Here is a 12534-nt window from a genome sequence, read left to right as displayed (position 1 = left end):
GGGGCAAAAATAGCTCCTCCTTCTCCTGTTTTTAATAAGGAGGTCCAAAGTCTGGGAAATGAGGCACATCTGAAGATTCTCCTCTGCTTTGGTCCACCATCACACTGGTGGACAGAGGCATCCTGGGTCAAAAGAGGACCCTGACCATAATATTCACATGAATAAGTAGTCTGTGAGGTTAGGATCAATTCCCCAATTAATGTAAAGAGTAAAGCATGTGGGCGGTCCTTCTCCCTCTCTCTGGTGGATGTATTTCTCCATTGTCCTCTTGAATGGGGCAGGCGGCCATGATGGCGGAGGAGCTGAAGAAGGAGCAGGACACCAGCGCCCACCTGGAGAGGATGAAGAAGAACATGGAGCAGACCATCAAGGACCTGCAGATGCGTCTGGACGAGGCAGAGCAGCTGGCCCTGAAGGGGGGCAAGAAGCAGCTTCAGAAACTGGAGGCCCGGGTGCGGGAACTGGAGAACGAGCTGGAATCGGAGCAGAAGCGCAACGTGGAGAACGTCAAGGGCATGCGCAAGTGCGAGCGCCGCATCAAGGAGCTCACCTACCAGGTAAGCAGGTTTTTATGGTCTTCTGGGCCAAACAATTTGTTGGGTGGTTGGGATAAAAACGTGTTTGTCTCATTAAGGAAACACTATGGCTTCTCTGACTTTAGAAAGCATAGGATTTGTTTTTATTACATTTATATCCTGCTTTTATTTCGTCATGGAGCTCCAAGCAGGGGAGGTGAAATTCTCAGGTCATCTTCTATCCAAGCAGACCTCCTGCTTTGCTCCAGCAAAAGGGCTGTTTTAGGTGCTTTCTGGCTGCATCATCAACTAATCACAAACCCTTGCACAAAACATCAGGCAAATTAAAAGCGTGCATACCTTCCAGACTTCAGAAATGTGGAATGCTTATTAAAGGTAGCTTTGGAAATTTCATCATGTGTATATGTGTGCGTGTACAGGTAGTCCTCAACTTACGACCATTCATTTAAGCTCGAAGTTATGATGGCGCTGAAAAAATGACTTACAACCAGTCCTCACACTTATGACCACCTCTTGGTTTGTCAGCTTAACTCCATAATCAAGGGTGATTTACAAACTCCTTTTTCGCAAACCGGTTTCAGACAGACGGTTTCGATAGCCGCTTGCAAACTGCGGTGTGCACACGATACGGTTCAGACATCAGGACAAAAGCATTAGCTCTTAGAGAAGGACATGCGGACAGATTGCGATGGCTCTTCCCCGCACACCTTTCCCATTTTCCTTCCTTTGCAGACTGAGGAGGATAAGAAAAACTTGCTGAGACTCCAAGACCTGGTAGATAAATTGCAAGTGAAGGTCAAAGCCTATAAAAGACAAGCCGAAGAAGCGGTGAGTTCTTAAGCGCATGTCCCTATTTTTATTTATTTATTTATATTTCAAATTTGTCACTGCCCATCTCACTACAGGGCGGTTTACAGGAAAAACCCAATTTTGCTATAGCTAAAAGTTTAGTGGGTGAGTCAAGCTGCTTAGAGGAAGCTCACCTGGCGGTTTGCTTTTCGGTCTCGCGAGCTGGAGATTTTAAAAGTGAGCAAGCAGCCAGGAGCAAAGATTTGGCTAATCTTACAAGTAAGCTTTACCAGACTTTAAACTGTTTTGCTTGATCTCTTAAGCCCTGGATAACCCTTAATTGAAACGATGGAAGATTGGGTGAGCTAAATGAGAAAGGAATCTGTCCTTGTACTATCACTGCATCTCATTTGTGGGTAATATTCTGTGAAAGAGGAAGAAAGCCGGGTTAGTTTATGGGAGGCCAAAATTAGGAGTCTAGTCACACCTTTTCAGACTAACCAATTTTATTTAAAAGCATAGCAAGCCTATTTAGTCCTCCAAGAAAGACAGTTGAAGAGACAGAGCGGCTGGGGAAAAAATCACTCTCTTTATTACAGAATTTGGTGCCAAAGTATCGTCATACAAACTCTTGACCCGTTCGTATCCAAACCATTAATCTTAGCTAGCTGTACAAATCTAAATTCAAGGTTGGTCTGAAAGGTGCGACCAGACTTCTTCTGATGTGTGAAGTATAGACAAATTCTCCTTGTAGCAATCCTGGCCTTCCCAGTGTTTTCCTCCTCTCATTTCTTCTAAAAGTGCCAGGGAGGAAAAGACAGAAGAACTCTATGCTCTAAGACAGTGTTTCTCAAACTTGGCTGCTTTCAGACCTGTGGACTTCAACTCCCAGAATTCCCCAGCCAGCATGCTGGCTGGGGAATTCTGGGAGTTGAAGTCCACAGGTCTGAAAGCAGCCAAGTTTGAGAAACACTGCTTTAAGATGTCTTCTGATTCATCACACTGGGAGTCTTCTCTCTGGGAAGAACCTGTGGGAATTTTTCCCGTCTCCCTGGCCTCTGAATTTTAAAAAAAGATGTCCTTTTTAGAGTGACCCAATCTGGCTGCCATCAATTTGACCACTGTAAGGAAAGCAGTCAAGAAATGCAGAAACATCTTCCCTCTTTGCTGTATCGGAATTTGTCCCGTCCAGATCTGGATCTCTTCCTTTTAGGGGTTCCAGTCTTGGCAGGGATCTGCCTGGAATAGATTCTTACCATCAGCGAGTTGGAAGGGACCTCTGTTTGAAGTCTCTGTTGGAAGAAGTCCTTCACATCAGGCAGTTTGCTCCAGCAGAGGTCTAGCCTGAACCTCCTTCCACCTCCGTTGGTTCTGGTCCTGCCCTCTGGGGCCACAGAGAACAAAGCCGCTTCTTCTCTGTGACATCCTTCAGATTCTTGAAAACTGCTCTTGTATCTCCCCTCGGTTGTCTTTTCTGTTGGCTAATCATATCCAGATCCTTCAACCAGTTCTTCACAGGGTTGGATTTCCAGATCCTTCACCATCTGGGTAGCCCTCCTCTGAACCTGGTTCCCTTTGCCCCTGTCCCTTCTGGAGTGTAGTGCCCACAACTGGACAGAGGACTCCAAACAGGGAGATGGACAATAGCAATAACACAAGAACAACACGTGAGGCTTCTGCACTCAACGAACACCCCTCAATCCTCTTCCACTCCCTCCCCAGGAGGAGCAGGCCAACACCAACCTCGCCAAATTTCGGAAGGCCCAGCACGAGTTGGATGAAGCCGAGGAGCGGGCGGACATCGCAGAGTCCCAGGTCAACAAGCTGAAGGCCAAAAGTCGTGATGTGGGAGGAAAGGTGAATGTTTTTATGGCCCGGAGGAGGAAGACAGAACCAGCAAACGCTTGAAATCAGCCTCTCTCTTGTGCACAATCACACATTTCTGTTTCGACTTACCCATTGCTTTCTCCTATCTCCTGATGATGGATTGATGGATGGATGGATGGATGGATGGATGGATGGATGGATATGAGAGAGAGAGAGAGAGAGAGATGATAGATAGATAGATAGAGAGAGAGAGAGAGAGAGAGAGAGATGAGAGAGAGAGAGAGAGATATGAGAGAGAGAGAGAGAGAGATGGATGGATGGATGGATGGATGGATGGATGGATGGATGGATAGAGAGAGAGATAGCGATGAGAGAGATGATGGATGGATGGATAGATAGATAGATAGACAGACAGACAGACAGATAGATATGAGAGACAGAGAGAGAGAGAGATGATAGACACAGAGAGAGAGAGAGATAAATAGAGAGATGAGAGAGAGAGAGATGATGGATGGATGGATGGATGGATGGATGGATGGATGGATGGATGGAGAGATAGACAGACAGACAGATATGAGACAGAGAGAGACAGAGATGAGAGAGAGAGAGAGAGAGAGATGATAGATAGATAGATAGATAGATAGATAGATAGATAGATAGATAGATAGATAGATAGATAGAGATGAGAGAGAGAGAGAGATGATGGATGGATGGATGGATGGATGGATGGATGGATGGATGGATGGATGGATGATGGATGGATGGATAGAGATAGATAGATAGATAGATAGATAGATAGATAGATAGATAGATAGATAGATAGATAGATAGATAGAGATTCACACATACATACATTTCGTTTTCCTTTTCACCACCATTAGTTATTCCAGGAAAAAAATGTGAGGCCAAACTAGTAGCCTTTGCCCATTGAATTTTCCTACCTGGTCCAGAATTCTGCTTCCCAAGGATATTCACAGGGAGGAGGTCAAAAAGGTCAAGGTGGTGGCCACAGCGCTGCAATCAAAGTTCTGCTTTCTTTTACATGCAGATAAAAAAGGGCAAGGTTTGAATCCCATAGCCGTGGCTACCATCTTCACCTCTTTGACCTGCTCCCTGTGGACACCCCTGCTTCTTCCCCACAATCCCACATCTCTCTTCCTCCCCCCCACCCGTTCAGTCATTGGCATCTGAGCTTGGTGTTATTCCCCTCTCTCTGTCCTTACAGCCTTTCATTTCTCTTTTCTTTCTGTAGCTGGAAAACAGAACTCGGATTCAAAGTGATATTTATGACTCCACCAGGCAGCCTTTCTGGGTGGGTCATCCACCCCCCCCCCAAATCAGAAGTGTTTTAAAAGTTACAGGGCTGTCCCAAATATTGGAGGGGTGGGATTACATTTGCATCCCGTTCTTTCTCCTGGGGATGCTGTAGAGCAGTGTTTCTCAGCCTTGTCCGCTTTAAGACATGTGGACTTCAATTCCCAGAATTCCCCAGCCAGCCATGCTGGCTGGGGAATTCTGGGAGTTGAAGTCCACGGGTCTTAAAGCGGCCAAGGCTGAGAATCACTGCTGTAGAGAATAAGGAAGATGACCTTGTCAGAGATGACCAAAGCAGCAAGGGGAAAAGCAGGGCTTAAGTCCCAAACCAGAAGCTATGTGCAAGTGACTCAGGGAGACACCTCCTTCATTCACAGGAGTATGGGGGGGGGAGATAAATCACAGCCAGAGTTGCAGGATTCTGCTACTATAGCCGATATTAATACAAGACGTTTTAGCCTTCTTGTGAAATTGGTTTCTTGGTTTGGTCTACGTTGTGAGGCTGACGGTTGCCCGGAGCAACATCGACTCCGGAACCGGCACTAGCTGATGGAGCCCTCTCACCAGAATTAGATTTTCTTTCACACCCTGGAACTTTTATGGCTCTTCACCACCCCCAGGTGATCACCCCACAGAGAAAAATGCATGTGTATTTTGTGGTAGCCACAAATTATTCATTTATATTCCAAATGTAGGCACCGCCCATCTCAGAGAGCGACTCTGGGCAGTTTACAACAAGAAGAAGAATAAAAAACCCTTTAAAATACAATCAAAACAGCGTTTGTAAATAAATAATAGAATCCGAGAAATTGGTGGTATGTAATAAGTTATCGATTGTGATTGATTTCTGCCTTCCCAGTTTTACTTTTTCATGCTTTGCTTTCTTTTTCGTGCTTCTCTTTTCCAGAAACTTCATGACGAAGAGTGAGGAAGTCTGGAAAACCTCAGTTTAGCCAAACCAGCAATTTAACAATCTTTGCCTTGAGACGCCATAGCATGAATATAGTGCAGTGAATAAATCTGAATAGCAACTCGAATCCCATTTGCTCTCTTTGCCAAACATTTCTATTGTTCAAACCTGAAATGCATTTTTAAGAGCCAACAACAAGCAGGCATCAAACAGGCAGAGGTTTTCCCCACCACTGTTAAAATCAAAACACAACAGAATCATGTCGGTCCATGGGGAAAAGTTTCCAAAATTCATATTTAGGCAATGCATGTATTGGGACTTTTCTAAATAAGGGTACTTCTGAGCTACATTTCCAACTACCTCATTTGTTTCTTAAAAATTAAGAATCTGGTTCATCTCTCTTAATCCAGAGTTGCAGAATCATGGAGTTGCCTTTAGCAAACCACAATGGTGCCCCCTGGTGTTCAGAGTTGGCATCAGCGGGTGAAATTAGAGTCCACCAGGAGTTATTCCCTATAGGATGGTGCCCTCTGGTGGGGATGGTAAGCATTACCGCCAGTTCTCTGTACTTCCAGGTGAGGAGGAATGTTGGGGGGGGACAGGAATACATTTAGCATCAAAAGTGGGGTTACTCCCTTCCAATCAGGCAGAAGGGGACATGCATAATTTAACAGTGAAATTTCCTGCTCTCTAATTTGGGAGAGAGAGCCATTTAGATGAGAAGTTCACCGTGGATCTGGTTATCCAAGGGAACATTTTCAGATCGAGCTGGTGGGGAGTAGCAAGGGAAGAGGGACCTAACTGTCCTCTCCATGTTTTCTGAAAGCATCTGTTTGGGCCCTGTTTGGGCCCTTGGCTGGGGAATTCTGGGAGTTGAAGTCCACCCATCTTAAAGTGGCCAAGGTTGAGAAACACTGCTTTATAACTTCAGATCTCCTCTGCTCTCCCACTCCCTACGGCTCTCCTTCCATGCAGAGGTCAAATTCTCTTGCACCCTACTATCCCTGATCAGTCCCCAGTCTGAAACAGAAGCTTTGGCCAAGTCCAGAGAGGCCTCTGGTAAGGCTTTGACATGTTGAGAGAGGAGGAAAGAACACGTGAAGGTCTGGGATTTTCTTATTGGTGTGTGCAGACTGGTGTTCAGGGAACTGAGAAGTGGACTTGCTATGAGGACACACATAGGCTTGGCCAGCCCACAGGAGGGTGAGACTATCTTGTTTGCCTTGCACCCGGAAGGCAGATCCAGAGGGAATGGGGAAAGCTTATCCTGCAGGCTTTGCCGCCGAAGCGACGCTCGCGCTGGTTCTGCGCCACATCCTGGTGGCAGAAGGTCTCTCCATGCAGCTCAAACGTGACGTGTGGCCAAGGAGTGTGGAGTGTGGAGGGGTTGAAAAGCTTCTCTCCCCACTGATTTCATGGGGTAGCAGAACAGCGGTCTGGGAGAAGCCCGTGATAGGCAGCCAAACGAGGATCTTGCTTATACACACACACACACACACGCACGCACACACACACCCTCTAAAGAGAGCGAAAGAAAAACAGTATTGCACCTTCTCCACCTGACATCTATAGTAGGTGGGTGGGTGGGAAGGAAACATTCAGTGGGGTGAATCATGTAAATCATTAGCCTTTTTTTAAAAAAGTCAAGATGGCAGCTTACGTCATGCAAGCATGGCCCCATTTTAGCTTTTTTGACCCCCCCCCGCAGACACCCCATTTCCCCTCTCTGCTCCCCATTTGCCTGGCCCCTCTACAGCCCCACCCTGGACAATTCATCATCTCTGCTCTTCGATCTTTAGACCAGCCTTTCTCAACCTTGGCAGCTGTGTGGACTCCAACTCCCAGAATTCCCCAGCCAGCAGGCTGGCTGGGGAATTCTGGGAGTTGGAGTCCACACAGCTGCCAAGGTTGAGAAACCCTGCTTTAGACCAAGTTTTTTCAAATGGTGTCCCTGGAACTTTAGATTCCATGACATTTGATGGAGTCCCATGAGAAGCAAAAGAGAAATTCAAAATTTCAATGCAGCCAGCTTTGCCTCTTTATCAGGGAAAATTCTGGGAATTTTTTGTACAATTTTATTTAAAAAAAAATTTTTTTAAAGATAAAAACTAATATAAAGTGAGGAAGAAAAAAAATGCCGGGATTTTTTAACAGATTCCACAGCCTGAAAAAGTCTGAAAACTCATTTTCCACCCCCCGCCCCACCCCTCACCTCAACTCACACTCATTACATAGGCTGTTTCTCTGCCACACTCAAGCATCACACCCACTGCTTCACACTGAGGGCCATTCACTCTTAACCACCCGCCTCCAGACCTGCACTTACAATGCGCCCACATCCATGATTTGTTACAAACTTCTCGGTCCCCTGAGTTTGGGGCATGCTTAATATTACACAACCACTGACCTGCATTCACTCAGCCCCCTCTGCTTCCCCTGATTTGCACAAGGGTTAAGGGGCGCTTGAACCTTCCACCTGTGCATGCTTGCACACCCGGTCTTGCACGGCGCACGCTCCTACTTCTGTACGCTAATTGCATCCATTGGTGGCAAGGTGCGTAACTTACAACAGCAGTCTTGCCCTGTCTGAAGACATACGAAATGGGGAGTGGGAATGTTGTTGTCCTCTGTTGCCCCAAGCCACAGGGGTAACATGACCACAGACACCAGGAGGAGCCTCCCACGTGCGTGAGCATCAGCGAGGGGAATAGGTTGCCACATGAAGTGGCAAGCTTTCTTTCACTGGGGCTCTTCAAACAGAAGCTGATAGGCATTGTTAGAGATGTTCCAGTGCGTCCTACTCTGCCGGGTTGGACTAGATGACCTTAAGATACCTTCTGATTCTGGGATTCTACCATCCTATGTTCACTCCCACGAGCAGACATCGATGCTCGCTCCCTCATGCCTGCCTATCCATGTGCACACACGGTCTCTGCTAAACACACTGGAAACGTCAGGCCGTTGCACCACATCCAAAGCATTTTTAATCTTGCCTTTCCGGCAAGTTAAATCTGGAAATCATCCAAAATTGCGGATCCAGATTCTCCACGGGTTGCAGGATCAGGCACTGAAGATCTCTTCTGCTTCCTGACGCCAGGAGGGCCTGAGGGAGATTTTGAGGAAAGATGGGAGAACGCAGTCATGCGCAGGGACCGAAGCTGCAGACGTGAGGTGGGGTTTTCACCGCTGGAGTGAGGGACACATGAGCGTGCAGATTCAGCCACGATCCGGATCTATAAAGGAAAAGAGGAAAAGCAATTCAGTGGGAGCTGAGGTTGGTGGGTTTTGACCTCGGAGCATGTGCGGGAAGGTCAAAAAAGTCAAAAGGCATGTTAACACGGGGCATGGGTTTAGGTGCACGGGCGGGGCCACCATTTGGATTATTTTACACCCCTTCCTAGCATGTGCCCCTGTTCGATATGCGTTCCTCAACCACTTTAAGAGGAGTGGACTTCAACTCCCAGAATTCCCCAGCCAGCCATGCTGGCTGGGGAATTCTGGGAGTTGAAGTCCACACCTCTTAAAGTGGCAGCGATTGAGAAACAGCGTTAGAGGATGACAGAGCATCAATTTTTATTGATACTTATGACTATTAAATATTGATCAAGGCAGCTGCACCTTCTGCAAACGCCTCCCTCTCGTTCTTTCCCTGTCGCGCAGCCAGGATTAAATCATTGTTCCAGTTTTCCAGTAAATCAGTCATCAGATTCGTCAGATGCCTCTTTGAGCCACAAGGCACCTGTTTGCTCATCCGTTTCGCAAGGACTCTAATCTACACCCTACTTTTTACCAAACCGATCTCATTCAAAACTTGGGGATTTCAAGGACAAACCCACGCATCCCTCTTGGCTTGCCTCCACGGCTTCTGCTCCACTGCTCCAACTTCCCAGCGCAGCCCGCGGTCCGGACATCTCCTGGTGGTCTCCCATCCCAGCGCTCAGCCTGGCTTGGCTTTTTTCAAGCCCAGCTCCGTCCTGCTACCTCAGCCAGCGACCGCAGAATTAGCAAGAATTCTACAAGCTAATTTGTTCTGCTCACCTGGGTCAGATCCCATCTCCGCCCGGTAGGTATTGTAGGCATCCAAGCAGAAAATCCCAATCAGAATAAGGCTGAAAACCTGGCAAGAAACAGAAACAAGGCCTGGGGGTCTGAAGGGCTCTCAGATTCAGACAAAATTTTCTTTCAAACCAGCTGTTCATGGGCATTTAACTCCCACTGCATGTGAATCCTCTTAGATTTCCCACGGGAAAAAAAATTACATGGCAGTGGATTCCCGGGCTGGCATGGAAAAGGTTAAAAAAATCAAGATGGTGGCTGTTGGAGGCAAGCTCCGCCCCCTTTTTTACATGTATTCTACATATGCAGCACATGTAGAAGGGGCGGGGCTTTGGTTGCCACCAAATGGAACTTTTCGACCCTCCCTGTGGGCAGATCAGATGTTTGGAATAACATCTCCCAGAATTCCCCAGATGGTGGCTGGGGAATTCTGGGAGTCAAACTCCTAAAACCAGGAATCGACAAGCACGGCAGTCACTCACAAAGGCCGACACAGCTGAGCCGTCGTGACTGGCCGCGATGACAGCGAAGGCCACAACGATGAAGACAATGGCTGCGCTGACACACCGAAGGAAGTCCTACAGGCCAAGACAGAAAGGACAGCCGAATGAGTGGGGGGAGCCGGCTGCTGCCCCATTCGAAGCACCCAGCACAGAGTTGCCAAAAGTCCATCGCCAAGATAGAAAAAATCCTCACACTGCTTAAAATGCTAGAAAAGCCCAGGAAGGGCAGGAAAGTTGGGGCCACGCATTTCAGCGCACTTTAGTGCTGTTCAATCAGCTCCAAAGCAGTGTGGGAGGGAGGGAGGGAGGGAGAGACAGCAGTGACGCTAACCGAGAGGTGACCCACCAGGCAGGGCCAGTTGACACGGCTCAGGCGCTCGTGGAAGTGCGTCGCCCGCAGGCCCAGGAACGCCAGGGTCACCAGCACCTCCAGCAAGGCAGCACCCATGTAGGCAGAAACAGAAGCCGTGAGCAGCAGGAACACCAAGAAACAGAGGCCCTGAGAGAGGGAGGCGGAAGGAAATGTGTGAATGGTGCAGCTCTTCCCCCCCCCCCACAAGAGAAGGACACCCTCCAAGAGGGAAACGCGCCTCCTTCCTTTTCAGTGACCGCCTGGGTCCGGAGTTGCACATTTGTGATGCAACGGGGGAACCCACCCCCAAAGACATGCGCGCCAGGCAGTTATCAGTTGCAGCAATTCACCTGAATCAGGTATTTGTCCACCGCCCCCCAAATACCCCCCCCCAGTGCTTGGCTCAAGAGAACCTGCTGCTTTCCAGGTGCAAACGCCACCAGCCCCATCCAGAAGACCAATCTGTGCCTGATGAGAACTCTAGCACAGCGCTATGAAAAACTATTCACCGACCTCGGGATATGGGGGGCTGAACCCCCTTTCCCCAACTGTCCATCCCCCAGAGCAATTTCTCTGTGCCCCCCCAAAATTGGGCTACAAATTTGGGAGAGGTCTCCCCACTCCCCAGCCTTCCAGTGCCCAGCCCCTCCACCTGGCCGTGATGGGGCGGGAACGATGGGACGTGTAGTTAGGATACCGTTAAATTGGGGGAGGTCAAGGAGGGAGGGGCGCGGGGAAAGGCAGTAAGGGGGCATTGATAAAAAAATCAGGGTTGGCGATTGCCGAGATATAAAAACGGAGGGGAAGAGGGAGAAGGGGGCAGGATGGTCTTCGCAAGGGGAAGGTTAAGGCGAAAAGGAAACCAGGCTTGGAAAAGGAGGGTGCAGCCTCGGGGAGCCGAGAGGGAGGTCGTGCGGGGAGGGGTCCGTTCGGTTACCAGCTCGGCCCCCATCAGCACCCCCTTGGGCGAGCGCAGGAAGTCCTTGTCCAGCGCGAAGCCCCCGAGCTCCCCGGGCGCCGGCTCGTGCTCGCCCATCCTGCCGCCTGCGGGGGCGCGGGGAGGCCAGGGGCGGGGGGGTGGTCGGCGTCCCCGGCGCGGGGGCGAGGAGGGGCCCTCGGGGCAGCGGCAGGAGGCGGGGGGCGCAGGAGGAGAGGACCCGAGGCGCAAAGGCACCGCCGCGCTCCAGCCGCCACCGCCGGCCCCCAAGGCGGTCTCCCCACCCCCGAAGCAGCCCCTCCGGCCGCCCCCCGCCCTGCGGCGCTGGCATCCCGCGCCGGACAAAGAGGGATTGTCCAGCCGGGCCAGGAGGGACCAGCGCCGGGGAACAAGCGCCCGATTGTCTCGCGGCTCCGCGAGGAGCAGCGAAGGGACCCGAGCCGGGGGCGGAGCGGCGGCGGCGGCGGCGGCCGACAGGGGGCGCCCGAGCGCAGCGGGGAAAAGGCGCAGCGCCGGCGCTGCCACTCGCGTCCAGCAGGGGGCGCCGCAGAACGGCGACGCGGCGGGCGTGGGGCGATCGCGGCCAAGGGAGGGGGACCCGGGCAGAAGGGGGCGGGGGGGCGGGGGTCCAAAAATATGCAAAATATTATTTTCATTGCAGCGAATGAAAACCTCCACCGGATTAGGGGTTCTTCCTTGCATCTCGCTGCGCAGCTTCTCAAGGGCCGCTGCAGACTCGCGAACACTTTTTTGGGGTCTTTTCTTACAGGCGTTTAGCAGCTCGACAGGTAGAAATTCAGTTTTTTAAGGCTCGGCAACCAGGCTGCGGGTCGGACTCGGAATGGAGGCCGAGGGAGAAAAGGGGCGACCCGGCGCCGCCAGGTCTTTTTTAAGTACAAAACTCCTGCGTATTTATTTATTTATTTATTTATTTATTTATTTTTTGCAACGGGACCCACGGAAAGAAAAAGTGACAGGCATTCGCGGCGTGGACGGTGAGATTTGTTTCAGCGGCTAAAATATTTTCCCCCGCCTTGTAAATGTTAACAGCAGCAGAAGCGGTTAGCGGGCAGTTTTAGACAAGGCGAGCGATTGGATTCTCACCTGAACCGGGTGCAATTGGGTGCAATCTGAAAGCCTCTGCTCCGGAGAATCTTTTGGGGGTGGGGGTGTGTGTGTGTAAAGTGCGGTGGGCAGACGTTTTCAGTTTTTCGAGAGTTGGAGGGTTTTTTGTGGTTTAAAGTGAATTGAAAAAGAAGTGTCCGTTTTAAAGCAGCTGCATTCTATTTTTACCCCGTATTTTAAGACTA

At 49.8% G+C, this 12534-nt stretch overlaps 2 protein-coding genes across 3 annotated transcripts in view; one reads left to right on the top strand and one right to left on the bottom strand.

The window, feature by feature from the left end:
• The window catches only part of MYH6 (myosin heavy chain 6), a 43770-nt gene extending 38243 nt beyond the window's left edge, over positions 1 to 5527 (top strand). The window contains exons 38-41 of the mRNA XM_088142223.1: positions 282 to 557; positions 1269 to 1364; positions 3048 to 3182; positions 5374 to 5527. Coding sequence (XP_087998349.1) covers positions 282 to 557; positions 1269 to 1364; positions 3048 to 3182; positions 5374 to 5394 — 528 coding nt within the window. The 3' untranslated portion in view covers positions 5395 to 5527. The remainder of the gene's footprint in view (positions 1 to 281; positions 558 to 1268; positions 1365 to 3047; positions 3183 to 5373) is intronic.
• Positions 5528 to 8347: 2820 nt separating this feature from the next.
• Positions 8348 to 11618, bottom strand: CMTM5 (CKLF like MARVEL transmembrane domain containing 5). 2 transcript variants are annotated; one of them, XM_088142194.1, is made up of 5 exons: positions 11225 to 11618; positions 10267 to 10434; positions 9915 to 10010; positions 9415 to 9493; positions 8348 to 8609 (listed from the first exon to the last, which is right to left on the bottom strand). In XM_088142194.1, exons 1-5 carry the CDS (start codon positions 11321 to 11323, stop codon positions 8593 to 8595), a joined length of 459 nt encoding a protein of 152 aa, XP_087998320.1. In that variant the 5' UTR covers positions 11324 to 11618; the 3' UTR covers positions 8348 to 8592. The 2 variants fall into 2 exon arrangements, with proteins under 2 accessions (XP_087998320.1, XP_087998321.1); XM_088142195.1 differs by having other exon boundaries at positions 10282 to 10434.
• Between the last annotated feature and the right edge of the window lie 916 nt (positions 11619 to 12534).

This window comes from Python bivittatus, unplaced genomic scaffold, assembly GCF_059951505.1.
Source record: "Python bivittatus isolate LINGU-HERP-01145 unplaced genomic scaffold, Pbiv_v1 ctg000370_np1212, whole genome shotgun sequence".
NCBI lineage: Eukaryota > Metazoa > Chordata > Lepidosauria > Squamata > Pythonidae > Python > Python bivittatus.
This window is presented reverse-complemented; position numbering and strand designations above follow the sequence as displayed.